Genomic DNA, 15,372 nt, shown 5'->3' with positions numbered 1-15,372 from the left:
TGACATTACCCCTTATCTTACTAGACATGACAAGACGGTTTTTCATGGCTATCCGATAACAACAATAATGCAATAAACAAGTCAGAACTGATACGGAAATAATAGGACACACTCAGGTTAAATACATCAGACACAAAAAGAAACTGTACATGAGAACATAGGAACTCAACACATATATATCTTGGGGAGCGATATGTTCAAGACTGTGTCAAGGCGAGGAATCACTTTTGGGTGGTTCCATGATGATTTGGGGAGATATTCAGGGCACTTTGACTTGCATGGGCTACAGAGATCAGGTTCATGAACCGGTGGCAATTCCATGTCCAGCTCCACGCCATAGCCCAGTACTGACATTCCAACATGGTAATGTCCGTCCTTACACGGATGGGGTTGCTTTGGCTTTTCTTCAACAACACAGCGTTCAAGTTCTGACCTTCAGATTGCCCGCATTTTCCTCTATAGATCATATGTGGGATGACATACAGTGAAGATCCGTGAAGATCCGGGTTAAAATTGATCTTCAGTAACTCATGAAGAGGTCACTAACGGGATCGGGTGGTCAAGCTCGCTGACTTGGTTGATCCCATGTCATCGTATCCCAGTTGCGTAGATTGATGCTCATGCTGTTGATCACTCGATTGTCTGATCGAAATTTGATTATTTGTGGTGGCTGTGTGGTCCTGTGCACAGAGCTCAGGTCACGAATCAGTTGACGTTAAGCAACGTCGAGCTCGGACAGTCCTTGGATGGGTGACCGTGTTTAGCAGCTTGACTCCTGAGAGTTTCTAGGACTGCAGTCCTGCCCCAAAACGAAGCACATGTGACACATGTGGTCTCACCTTAGGCAAGTGAGTTTGTTCAAACTTGCCTCTGTTCACCCAGCAGAAAATGGGTACCCGGTTGGATAAAGTCATGTGACTATAACCTTCTAGCGCCTAACAGGCAGCTTGGGTTATCCCGGGTAATAACAATCAGATTCTGATTAAGCGCCGCGAGCAATCACTTGGTGTTTGGAGACTGTGCGCTATAGAAGATGACTTATTATTATTATTATTTACAGATCGCCTCCATATAGCTGGAATAGCTGAGTGCGGCGTAAAACTAAACTCACTGACTTACTCACTCAATCTACCGTGTACCAAATCCGCCGCATAACGTTCGTAACTTGGCAGCAAATGTATACACAAACATACAGACAGACAGTCCTACAGACAGGTACATAGGTAGGTGTCATGATACACCAACACACGCACATTATTTACAGACCCCCGCCATATAGCTGGAATATTGCTGAGTACGGCGTAAAACTAAACTCACTCACTCAACACACGCACACACGCACACACGTGTCTTTACTCAACGTCAGGGTATAGCTGTGACGGTCGTCATACAGTACATTTATAACTCTGTATAGCTCTGTATGGTGGCAATTGATAGCCAACAGTCCTCATGCATTTAGCAATAATATTTGTGTTGTTAACGTAAACTTTACATACACTGGCGTTGCTGAACAAATACACGATAATGAGAAATTGAGCCAAGCCCGTTCACGAGAAAGGACTGTGTAAATAAGGATAGTCGAAGGAATAGACCGTCTCCTATGCTGATTTGATTACTATAATAGTCCAAGCTTGAGAACTGTTCAGTATTCTATAGTTAAATGATGTTAACTCTATTCTAGCAACATTTTCTGCTTGTATGGCCTGATGACTGCTGATGACGACGTCATGGGCGGGATAGATCTATGATCCCCTATTTTATTTCGAACAATGCACCTTCAGCAAGTATGACGACATTCAAGAAGGTTCAGCACCTGCTACTGCTGCTTGGATGTGTGCTGTTTTGGATATGTACACAAGTTAGTGATGGGGTAAGTTGAATTCCTTCCACAACACACAAATAGGACCAACAAAACCTTTCCAACATTCATAAGAAATCTCGATAGTACAATGGTGACTATATAATGAACAATATTTGTTTCGGTAGTATAACAACTGTAGGATGTTGTTTGTAAACAAATCGAGTCTGGACCAGACAATCCAGTGATTGTCGCATAACGAAAAAGGCTTGTACCTAAACACTGATGCAAGGTGTTTATGTAAATTGATGTCTATACAAATGAATATTCATGTCAATCGATGTGCATGTAAATCGATGTTTATGTGAAGTGTTGTTTATTTAACGTGACGCTTTAGCAGACTGTCTCTCACTGTCTCATAGTATGATGAATATTGGATAATTTATGCCATTGTAATTTCATAACAATTAATTTGTTTGATCGAATCTTTAGTTAAGGGGTGTATACTTCTGGTACATTCCTCAGATAATGCAGCTCCTGGCGTCAGTGGTGGAATGAATACTGTATGAGTCCACAGCCAGCAATGTCAGGTCACATAACACGTGTACACTTCTGATCAAGGCTGCAATTGAAACAAACCAAAAATCGTTATTACATGGTGACGTTTTCTGTGACGCTATCACATTTGTTGTTGGACCCAGAGTGTTGCAGCGACTGTCTTCAACCTAGTAATGTAACGCCAAATCTAATTGTTCAAGTGTATACTTGTTATTACCTGCAGTGTTAATCGAATAACATCTGCACATACCACTGGCTAACAAAGAAGCAACGATCATGTCATTGAGGACGAGATGACACGCCAACAATCACAGAACCTGAATACCTGATAGTCCCTTGAGTTTAAGATAACGCATGACATATTGGATGCCTATCTAATAACCCATAGGGGAAAACACATCAAAGAATGATTGCAAGATTTCATACAGTTGTGTTTCTTGCAGAACCCATATAAATCAACTTTCTGTCTACCTACTCCTGTTCTTAGATAATGGTGACATACTTCAATTAATAGTTTATAAATGTGAAAAAATATTATTTAAAATAGAAATTTCGGAATCACAACATAGTGTCTTGCACATCAGCAGTATTGTAAGCTCATCACAGGCGTCTTTCGGTCGTAAGTGTATGGTATATAATATTGCTAAAACAATAAAAGCACGAACCTGTTCTGGAATATTTCATACATAATCTATCAATTGAAACAAGTTACTTTTCTTGTTGATTATGAATTTGTAGTGAAATAAACAGTACCAGTGAACAACTTTCACACTTTCACTTTCTGCAGTGCCTAAGATGTAAATTTTCTGTGTGGGTCGAATCTACATCACTTTGTGGTATCTCGTTTGGTTAGGTTTGGTATGTAATGTACCCTTGAAGATCCGGGTTAGAATTGGTATGCAACAACCCATGCCTGTCGTAAGAGGCGACTAATCGGATCGGCAGGTCAGGCTCGCTTACTTGGTTGGCACATGTCATCGTATCCCAATTGCTTAGATCGATGCTCATAATGTCAGTAACTGGATTGCCTGGTGCAGACTCGATTATTTACAAAAAGCCGTCATATAGCTGGAATATTGCCGCATTAAACAACAAACATCACATAACCTGCATCCGTGATGATGCTCTAAGTATTACTTTCCTCCACAGGCTACCACCCCTCCCCCTATAGTGATGACGGACTTTCAGGTGACCAACATCCACGAAGACAACCAGATTGAGGTGGACATCGCCACCGTTGGGTGTTCCGACACCCTCAGCGGGGATGGCACGTGTCCCGTCTGCAACATCAAATCGATGTTTCCCCAAGGTGGCCCGTTCCGTGTGTGGCGGAAATACGGGAATCTAGGTGTGTCTGAGGTGAAATGTCCCCAAAGTCATCTGACACGTTCTACCACAGGGGTTGCATAGTGTTTGCTGAGCGTTTCAACAGTGTATTTCTGCACATTATATTACCTATTTATTAAATTGCTCATATGCAACTTTACCGCTGTATACGGCCGCTGGCGATGTGAGGTGACATAGGGTTGAATGCCGCGGTCTGGTCTACTGTAATTATATAACGACTTATATAGTCCCTTTGTGTGGTTGTTTTTACTAGTCGAAGAATATGCTTATTTTGTAGAGCTAGCCCATTAAGATAGCATGACACAGTTAACACGGATACACATTTCAGACAAGGATAACTGGCCCTTGTTTTAGCAGCCAAGAGGTGAAAGTGTTCGCTTGTCACGCCGGTCGCAAGACCCTGATTGATTCCGCACATGGATACAATGTGTGAAGCTCATTTCTGTGTCCCCGCCTTGATATTGCTGGAATCTTGATAAAAGTGACGTAAAACTTAAAGTCACTCACTCATTCACCTTAATGGCGTTCATTGTATACGGGTTACAATGTCAGTGTCAATGACGTAAGTAGTTATTGTCGAACAACGTAAGTACATGTAGTAATGGCAACTAGGGGAATATGTGCCGATATGAACTGACAACCCGAGCTTGTAAAACAGTCCTTGTTTATCTACTTCAGACTTCCACGTCTATTACGTTGGCGGGTACGCCACCGATGGCCTCGACTACAACGTGGCACGCACCTACAACATCACCATTGAGTGTACATCAACTGACGAATTGACAACCGTCACGAAGGTATTGGAAGTTGACGTGCAGCCGAACCAACCGCCCTTTGTATTTGACAGCCCAGGGGGTATGTTTAACACTCGATCACAAGACGATATGTTTGGAGCAAATAATTTGAATATTACGACAGATGATTATAAATGCACGTATAAATGATGTCAACCATGTCTTCTATGCGTTTCACGTCTATGACTACGATGTGTGTCAAGGATGCAGTGCACTACTTTGCCCTCGATAGGTACTACACTGAGGATATGACACATTGTGTCAAAGATTCAGCTCACTACTACACTGAGGATATGACACATTGTGTCAAAGATTAAGCTCAGTACTATGTCTACGACGTGAGTCACAGTTGAAGCTCATATCTGTGTCAACGATATATGTTCACTTCTCTGCTTGCGACGTATTTGTTGATTCCTCCTCCTATGAAACGTATCCTTCATCCAGCTGTGATGTACCTTCATCACTCGAGCTGTTTCTATCTTCAGTAACTCTGACATACGACGCTCAAGTGGATACGGGCGTAGGCTGGACTGTGTACGACATCAACGTGAGAGACAATGAGTCCGACCCCATCACGTACATCTGGAGCACTGAACCCGTCGTGGATTACTTCGACATCGGGCAGAGTGAGTGCACAACGTAATCACATAGATCATGCATCGTTGATCTGGTGACAATGTCCTAAACATATAGCCACGTTCAATGTGCTGGGCAAATAAAGGCAAACAGAGAACAAACAAACACGCCACCCTTTGGGTAGAACCAAAAAAGAAGAAATTCACTCATTTTAAGCATGGTTGTTATAACCTTACTTAACACTCACTAACACAGATATACTGCTAGTATATCCATGTATGTATTGCAGTGTCTGTTATATTGCCTTACCCGTGAAGGTCGGGGATAGAATTGAACTTCAGTAACCCATGCTTGTCGTAAGAGGCGACTAACAGGATCGGATGGTCACACTCGCTGACTTGGCTGACACATGTCATCGGTTCCCAATTGCGCAGATCGATGCTCATGCTGTTGATCACTGGATTGTCTGGTCCAGACTCGAGTATTTACAGACCGCCACCATATAGCTGAAATAGTGCTGACTGCGGCGTAAAACTTAACTCACTCGCTGTTATTACCAATAGATGCCCGGGTACAGGTATAAGGTTAGAGGCTAATGAAGAGAAGCTAATGTTAATTTCTAAACATTAATATTTTTATATGTTAAGTGTGTATTTTGCTTGCCTTGTGATCAGCTGCCTATTTTGGTGGAAAAATGCATAGACACAGTGTATGACATTGACATGAAAATATGTTACATCTCTGGCTGTGTACTCACTCACTCACTCTTCTGTCAGGTGACGGCATCATTAAAGTCGTAAAAGATCTCAGGACGGCCGTTGTGGATGTCGTAGCAATAAAGGTCAACGTCTCAGATGGCCATAACGTCGTTGGTCCATTCACTGTCAACGTACAACTCACAAGTAAGTTCCGGTTATGAAGTACGTCTATTCGTGCCCCTACATGCATATTGATAAGGGTGATTAATAGGTATTTGTAGATTTACATCTCAAAACTACCATGCCTATGCAACGGCATTGAAAGTTATTCAAAAGCATATGAACACCATATAAAATGTGTTTAGAAGCTATATATCCTATATAACATGATTTCGTATGTTGTTTTCTGAAGCCCAAACTAGGCCTGAAATGTATCTTAAGTTGTCTATGATGTCGATATATTTTTCATAGATCTGAACTCTCGCCCTGTATTCACAAATCTTCCTACCAATGTGTCCGTGTATGAAGATCTGACCGGGGGTTCCAGTATCTACACAATTTCCTACGTGGATTACGACCTTTATTCGACCTTGACCCCTGTCTGCTCCGTCACCCCGGACAACGAAAACTACAAATTTGTCTATCTCACTGGAGGTGCGTATAATTTTCCCCATCATATTTCACTGTAAAGCACATGTGTTATGAGGCATAATCGTAATACCACATGACATACAACTGTGATATAGCAAGTGTTATATGACATGGTGGCAACACCACATGTGTAATATACCATGATGGCAATATAACATGTGTAATAGAGCATGATGACAATACCACATGTGTAATATAGCATGATGGCAATGCCACATGTGTAATATAGCATGATGACAGTACCACATGTGTCATATAGCATGATGGAAACATGACATGTGTAATAGAGCGTGATGACAATACCACATGTGGAATATACCATTATGGCAATACCACATGTGTAATAGAGCATGATGACAATACCACATGTGTAATATAGCATGATGGCAATGCCACATGTGTAATATAGCATGATGACAATACCACATGTGTCATATAGCATGATGGAAACATGGCATGTGTAATAGAGCATGATGACAATACCACATGTGGAATATACCATTATGGCAATATAACATGTGTAATATAGCATGATGACAATACCACATGTGTCATATAGCATGATGGAAACATGACATATGTAATAGAGCATGATGACAATACCACATGTGTAATATAGCATGATGGCAACACCACATGTGTAATATAGCATGATGGCAACACCACATGTGTAATATAGCATGATGGCAACACCACATGTGTAATGGAGCATGATGGCAACACCACATGTGTAATATAGCATGATGGCAACACCACATGTGTAATATAGCATGATGGCAACACCGCACGTGTAATATAGTATGATGGCAACACCACATGTGTAATATAGCATGATGGCAATACCACATGTGTAATATAGCATGATGACAATATCACATGTGTAATATAGCATGATGGAAATAACACATGTGTACTATGGCATGATGGAAATAACACATGTGTATTATAGCATGATGGACATGGTACATGTGTATTATGGCATGATGACAATACCACCTGTGTGATATGGCTTGATGACAATACCACATGTGTAATATAGCATGATGACAATACCACATGTAGCATGAAGGAAATAACGTAAATGTAAAATAGCTTGCTCTATACAACCGTTCAAGATACAGCTTGTACAGAGGTATTAGGAGCCTTATTCTACCATACGACTACCTGGCTGTATTAACATCAAGACACCAGACACCAATTAATTCATGTAGTTTGTGGTTGTGTGGGTGTGAGTGTGAGTTGGTGAGTATGTGTGTGTGGGTGGGGGTTGGGGGTGGGGGCTAACTTCTGTGTAATTGTCTGTGCCAACGTAATTCCTGCAGCTAAACGGATACAGTTGGCATCACTGACAACAGAAGGCAACCTGCTGGATTTCGAGACGACAACATACTACAACATCTCCTGCCTCATCAACGACGGCTACCTCGACTCCGTCGGTGGATATATAAACCTGTTCGTACTAAATGTAAACGAGCCACCAGAATTCAACGATCGAGTGTACTACTGCATAATGAATGAAAATTATGTACGTATAAAGGCTCACTGACCATGGATAAGACGAACTTATAAATTCACGAGACATTTTGTGTTTTAATCGCCGGAATTAAATCAATCAATGTTTGGTTATCTGCTTATAAATTCATTAACCATAATATTGTGGCTTGTAATGAGTCTGAAAATAGGCTACATCACTCGTTCTTCCATTTGAGAGTATTGTCCGTAATTTGCCTCAAGGTTGAGGTAAAATGTCATGTCTTTAAGGTCTGGAACTAATGGTTTTAGTGATAAACACACAGTTTGGAATTCATATTAAAGCATACTTTTGAGAATTGGATTTCACCCAAAACTTAAGCTTACAAACGTAAATAACCATTACTGCGAAAACACGTCACCGAAACAATACAAACGTAATGTCCAAAACTATTAGTGATCGAGTGAGTGAGTTGGGTTTAATGCCGCTTTAGGCAACGTTTCAGCTAGATCAAGGAGAGGGAATCCACGTGTACCCATGGAAAATCAAACCCGGGCCTTCCGCGCACGAGCTGGGCTACCCTACACACACAACCCCTCCTTCTCCCCCCCTCCTTCCCCAACCAGCCCCTCCAACACACACACACACACACTCACCTCACGACCTCCACACCCCCTCTCTTGTTTGGTTGGGTTTTAGCCTCCATCTGACATTGCCGTAAACATTCACTTGCCCGAAAGTTCTGACCGTGACATTACGAAATCCATCTTTTTATATAAACTGTAAAGAGAACTTTCATGTTTCCAACATTGGTGATACTTTACATCCACATGAACTTGAGAATATTTCCTCTTCAGCAAAGCGTTGGTGCGTGTGATTTGAGCGGACTGACAGTGTCGGACCCGGAAGGCGATACAATCATTGACTACAAGCTGTTACCTGGCAACAACAGCGAACGCTTCCAGTACGACAACGCAAAGAAACAACTGGCCTTTAATGTAGACTACGACGTAGATACGGCAGCAATGCCAACCAGCGTCTTCCTCACCCTAGCTGCCGTTGACGACCAATCGGCGACAGGTACTGCACAGATTCAAATCAACGTTATAGACGTCAACGACAACACCCCTTCTTTCGCCTCGAGTGTCAACGCCTTCACCGTTACGCAAGGACAAGCCGTAGGTGCGATCGGAAGGATTACCGTTACAGACGCTGATCTTACGTCACCAAACAACGACGTTACATTCTCCGTGACCGGCGGCACTTTCTCCAACTACGTCTCCGTCCTTGGCAATGGACAGGTTATCTATGCTAACGAGTTCGACGCCTCGTATTCCGGCAGGAGTGAGTTGGTATACGTTGAAGCAAAAGATGGCGGTAGTCCTGCGTTGTCGACAACAGCCACAGTTATCGTCTCTTTTCAGACTACAACTACGACAACTACAACTACTACTACAACTTCCACCCCTACCACCACCCCAACCACAACAACCACTACACCTAAACCAGGGTTCTTTGATTACACTGAAAACATCGTGTTGTTTTGTTTCCTAATGTTTCTGCTGCTGCTTCTGGTGTTGGCGGCGCTCTATTTTCTCTACCGCTATTGCACCATGGGATCATGTTTTGGGGCGCCCTCTGGTCCCGCCGGAGCAAGCAAGGGTACCTCATTCTGTCCATCGTTAAGTGAAGGAGGAGGGTGTGATGACTGTTTCAGACCAAGGTAGGATGGATTGTAAATTGGGAATTATCTTGAAGAACAAATGAGTATTGTAAAAGTTTTGTATTGTGGTGGTGTGTGGTCCTGTGCGTAGAGCTCAGGTCACAATCAGTAGAAGTTAAGCAACGTTGGGCGCGGAGAGTACTTGGATCGGTGACCATGTTTGGCAGCCTGAATCCTGCGAGTTTCTTGGACATTAGTCCTGCCCTTCAACGAAGCACATGTGACACACGTGGGCTCATTTTGGGCAAGTGATTTTGTTCCAGATTTCCTCTGTCCACCCAGCAGTAAAACTCGGTACCTGGTATGATACGATGGTAGTCTGAATTTGAACCTTGAACGCCTGACAGGCGACCGGTTGTATTCTCCACAGGGAGTGTTCTGTACTCGTTGGCCAGGGGTAATATGTCAGCGCTTTGAGCATGCACTGTGCATGGATAAATGCGTAATATAAATGGATTATTATTTAAACGTATTGGGGGAGTGTTTGTAACGCCTCGCTCAGCAATATTCTAGCTCTATGACGTCAGGCTGTAAATTGAACCGGACAACCAATCACCAAGTTATTGACACCAATTTTTGCAGCTGCACACTATGATGTGTATCAACCACGTTTGCGAGTCTATCCTACTTAACCTTCCCAGCCAATCGCTATAGTCGCCTTTTAGGGCTAGCATGGGATGTCAGTTCTGGTACGGATCATCATGGCTTTGACGAAGTAGTGATTCAATATAGCAAAATTAACTATTTATAACATTATATGCAGTCTAAGTGAAGATGTTAAATTTCCAGCTTGTCATGTACTTGTAAATGTATTCTGATTGTAAGTGGAGGGTCTCATTTCCTCAGAGCGATGTCATGTCTTTGAACCGTGTTTAAACCCAATCGGTCAGTCCACCGTATGAATCCCAATTTAAGGCATTCAAATAGTATTTATGCACATCTTCTCCATTTTTGCAGCCAACCAAAGAGGGTCGAAATGCAGCCACGCAATGACTACCCGTACGTATATGTCTGACTGACTGACTGAGTTTAGTTTTACGCCGCTTTTAGCAATATTCCAGCAATATCACGGCGAGGGACACCAGAAATGGGCTTAACACATTGTGCCCATGTGGGGAATCGAACCCGGGTCTTCGGCGTGACGAGTCAACGCTTTAACCACTAGGCTTCCCCACCGCCCCTACGTATATGTCGCTATCGCTCACTATTTTCAGTCTATTCCGTTAATGTGTCTGTGTTAGAAATATGTTTCAAGTTACGAGCTGTTCCACATCTTGTGTGTGTCATTTCATGAACTTACAAATTGTCAAAGAAATTGTTATGGGAATTATTTCTGTTACAAACTGTTAATAATTCAGTAATATCAGATGACATTTAAGAATGACCCAGACAGGGAATTGGTTCGAAATGTTCTAAGTATGAATTCACTTCCATCACTTTAATTATACACACACTTTCCATTTGTTTTTTGCAGCATGCGACAGCAGCCACCGCGCATTAACGGAGACTATAAAGACCCATTCTGGAAGTCTGGTGAGTAGACTGGGATCATGTCCGGATTGATAATTTAGTTTATTTTGACTTCATGGTGCATTGGTGAGTGTGTGTGGTCTACGCCGTTTTTAGCAATATTCCAGCAATATCCGGAGCACACCAGGAATGGGCTTCACACATTGTACCCATCTGGTGAATCGAACCCGGGTCTGATGACAGGCGAACGCTTTAACCACCGCATCTTTTACTTTATAACTAAACGTGATAAACTGAACTCTCCAGAGACGGAAATACAGGCTGTTCCTATGTCCTGCAGTAATTGGAGCTATGATTTTGTTTGTGACTTCGGATTTTATTTTCTGCCAGTCTAAAGTTTTGGTGCAGTATGTATTGAATTTGGTATATGACCGATAGGCAATAACAGAATTTAACACTTGTATCTCTCCTTCAGATGACCAGTACGAGAATGGTGCGATTGCGAAGATATTCTGATCTCTCCGATGGTCAGCACTGTCGATTCTGATATGGTTAAAGCACGAGAGACAAAACGATACACATGGGTGTCAAAGACCGTGACCACGAATCAATAAGTCCTGAAACTGTCTTGTGTTGTTAATAAATCACGATTCCTTACATGAATAATGTTTTGTGTTTTTACATAAAGTGATATTATTTAGCGTAGTGAACAGTCATTATTGCAGCATGTCTTTCCAAGCTCACAAATTCTGTTTATTCTGTAATGTTTATCGAATGATGAATAAATTTGTTATATAACTACAATATGAATGAGATCAAATTGACAGATTTCATTTCGGGATGACAACCACCATATGGCATGGTGTTCCTTCGGTTGTACCAAGGAGCGACTCCTCTGGTAACTGCCAGAAGAGTCCATGTTGAAGTTGTGACTTCCAAGTTGGGATTTGTGACATGGAGTCACGATGACACAATCATAAGCCAGTTGGAACGCCAGTTTCTTAGACGTGTCGCTTATTAGGACACGAGTGATATTGTGTGTGTGGATAGCCCAGTAGTCTGATGCGCCATTCCCTCTGTCGAGTTGCGTCTCTTTGACGTGTCAGGATCCGGTGGTCGTGGGTTCTCACTGCCAATGTGCCATGCTTATGATCCTTGGTTTGCCACACTGTATCCGTGGGTTCCACCAAGTATGTTGGTTTCTTGTTAAACCATAACTCAGCAATATTCCAGCTATATGGCCGCGTACTATAAATAATCGAGTCTGGACCAGACAATACTGTGATATACAGCGTGAGAATCGATCTACGCAATTGGGATACGATGACATGTGTCAGCCAAATCAGCGAGATGACCACCCGATCCCGTTAGTCGCCTCGTTCGACAAGTATGGGTTGGTGAAGATCAATTCTAACCCGAACTTCACAGTTACCGAAAGCGTGAACTGAGATACTGCTCCGAGAGTTGAACCAAACTCTTTGTGGGTCTGTTAAAAGGCGGGTAGAGGTGGATGGGAGAGGCAATGTAAAAGACTGGATAGTTTAAAGTGAAAACGTGGTGTGGAATCCCTTAGAAGGTAATAGTGAGTATGGTTTGACGCCGTTTCGGAGACTATACCTGCGATATCGGGTCCTTGTACATTGTACCCAAGTATGGAACCGAACCCGAGCCTTCGGTGTGACGACGAAATTCATCAAACACTAGGCTACCCCACCGCCCTGAGCAAATACTGACCACAATGCCAATCCTTCTTTTTAATAGCATATTGTACGAGCTTCCCATAAACATGGATACAAGTCTTACTGCCCCGAGCTTTAACTATTTAATAACATGGCTTCAACAGAGAGATGTATGAAATAGAAATTGATTTAGTTTCCTATTCATTACCAACGATGACTGATTATGAACTAAATTAAGCAATTTCCATTTGTCCACCTGACAAAACACGGTTGCTCGTCAATACTTATTTTGGACATTCAAAGGCCCGAATGATTACCGTTGTTCGAGCATTTTTCTTTAGTTGATGAGGTAGTAGGCGAGTACGTGTGAAATGTCTTCACGTGTTTGTCAAGGTGAAAAAGTGTCTTGCTTTTGCATGTGTTTGGGACGGTGCCAGTCAGATTTGCAGGACAACGCATCCTATTGCGAACATCTTGTAACCCTACTAATGGATAATTATTGATTCATGAACACATTCTAAAATATACGTGGAATCGAAAAACGAATTTGGATTTCAGCAGTGATTACTTATGGTTATAGAAAATATTTTGACCTTTGACCAAAAACATAAACTGAATATTAGAAAACCTGAATGTATTCATGATATATCTAATTATCTATGCAGAGCACCATATATACAATTTTGTACCAATACATAATACAAGGTAACAGCTCCTGTATACGTTTGTGATCAAACTTTAACTGTAGGGTTAAAGTAAGCACACTCTTGAAAATTTAGTCTGCCCAACCAAAGCCGTTGTTAAATGTTACGAGGCTGAAAACAGTCGCCGAAAGACTGTAAACGTTTGGCCGAAAACACAATCAAATCACAGGGCCTGCTTTGCAAATTAGTACAGTTACCTTTTGGATAGAAAATGTAAATGTTCCCGTAATGCGATTGAGAACAGCCGGGTTTTGGAGAATTATAAAGTATATCTTACAGTGAGTTTTCTAGCGTCTTTCGATATGACGTCACAACCATTTCCTAGATTTAATGGGTTCATGAACGCATAGTCTGAGCGAGTCTCCCAAAATAGAAACGTCTGAGAGGTGATGGTTTTGTTTAATCATGATACATTCAGAACAAAGACGAAATTTTAACTGAATGATGTTTGTCCTTGATGCTCGTTAACTGGTGAAGTGCACAAACAAAATTTGTAGCTTTATACAACATTGTTTACAAGACTGCATGAATACACCATTGAAAATTAAGAGCAGAATGCCGACTCCACCATCGCCTTCTTCCGTTTATCAACCGTATGAAGGGTTGTGTTAACATGTCACAGAAAGCTTGTCTCACTGTGAAAGCTTGTCTCACTCCGGATCTGATCATCTGTGAGATGAAGTCGATGGGGTGTGTGTCAAGGTCAACATCAACATGCGTCACAGGCACTTGCACAAGTGGCCAACATACTGCAGGAAGACTGACTGACTGACTGACTGAGTTTAGTTTTACGCCGCTTTTAGCAATATTCCAGCAACATCACGGCGGGGGACACCAGGATTGGGCTTCATCCATTGTACCCATGTGGGGATTCGAACCCGGGTCTTCGGCATGGCGAGCCAACACTTTAACCACTAGGCTACCCCACCGCCCCACTGCAGGAAGAAGATAGGACATTCGAGAAATGATGACGGCTACATATGCGGGGTTAAATGAACACCATCATTATATATTACATGTTATTGAGTCTATCTATTACGTCGACTGTGCTGTCACAGAGAGCATATCACCCTTCCAGTAACTGTAAAATTGGACACACTTGCTTCTTCTATATTATTTTCTACATGAAATATTACCTCGATAACACTAATGTGTTCATCAAGTCATTATAACATTTTCCATATAACTGTATAAGAGCTCTATTCTGGCATTTCTTCTTGGGGCGATGGAGTAGCCGAGTGGTTAAAGCATTTGCTCGTCACGCCAAAGACCCGGGTTCGATTCCCCACATGGGTACAATGTGTGAGGCCCATTTTTGGTGTCCCCTGCCGTGATATTGTTGGAATATTGCTAAAAGCGGTGTAAAACCAAACTCACTCACTCATTTCTTCTTCATAATTACTTGTAAGACAGGACGAGCTTACTACGTAGTTGTTAACTGAACATATATGCATGTGCTTACTTTGTAAACATAACCCTCGATTAAACACATCCAATACCTATTATAGCTCTTTCACAGGCACGTCTTCTTCTTAACACTACGTGACGTTTTATGCCCGCCTGTTGACGCCAGATATGGTCTCTATTGGTCATTCCCAGTGTGTTATCTGCCGATACGGCACGGTCACCGTATTGAAATGGCCAAACTATGAACTCAATACAGCACTATGGTAGACAGCACATTAGCAGACAGCTTATATGTACCAACCTATTTACATACAACAGACTCAAACTCTGGCATGTTATTCACACCAATGCTATCGGCCTTCTGACAATGAATTCAGACGTGTTTGTATAACGATATTTAAACACTATGCCTAATTATACAAACAATTGTGCAAACATATATAGTCAAACAGGCCCATAGGGTCTGTACATGTACGTTAAGGCCTACCCACGTCAT

The 15,372-nt window shown here is 42.1% G+C and overlaps 1 protein-coding gene across 1 annotated transcript; it reads left to right on the top strand.

Annotated features, from left to right (window-relative positions):
• The first annotated feature begins 1,678 nt into the window (after positions 1-1,678).
• Positions 1,679-11,749, top strand: LOC124257400 (cadherin-related family member 1-like). The gene is made up of 11 exons (XM_046691446.1): positions 1,679-1,870; positions 3,506-3,704; positions 4,382-4,558; positions 4,983-5,123; positions 5,850-5,975; positions 6,243-6,425; positions 7,745-7,947; positions 8,751-9,616; positions 10,574-10,615; positions 11,091-11,149; positions 11,562-11,749. The coding sequence occupies exons 1-11, from the start codon at positions 1,745-1,747 to the stop codon at positions 11,600-11,602; spliced, it is 2,163 nt and encodes a 720-aa protein (XP_046547402.1). The 5' UTR covers positions 1,679-1,744; the 3' UTR covers positions 11,603-11,749.
• Positions 11,750-15,372: the final 3,623 nt, after the last annotated feature.

Source organism: Haliotis rubra, unplaced genomic scaffold, assembly GCF_003918875.1.
Source record: "Haliotis rubra isolate DU_JTF1 unplaced genomic scaffold, ASM391887v1 Scf66, whole genome shotgun sequence".
Lineage (NCBI taxonomy): Eukaryota > Metazoa > Mollusca > Gastropoda > Lepetellida > Haliotidae > Haliotis > Haliotis rubra.
Note: the sequence above shows the minus strand (reverse complement) of the source record. Positions and strands in the feature narration are given on the sequence as shown.

Excerpts from the sequence above, each read along its gene's own strand:
- LOC124257400 (XM_046691446.1), top strand. The coding sequence starts at position 1,745 with ATGATCCCCTATTTTATTTCGAACAATGCACCTTCAGCAAGTATGACG. Across the intron at positions 7,948-8,750 it reads GCATAATGAATGAAAATTAT|CAAAGCGTTGGTGCGTGTGA; the intron begins GTACGTATAAAG and ends TTTCCTCTTCAG. Across the intron at positions 11,150-11,561 it reads AGACCCATTCTGGAAGTCTG|ATGACCAGTACGAGAATGGT; the intron begins GTGAGTAGACTG and ends TCTCTCCTTCAG.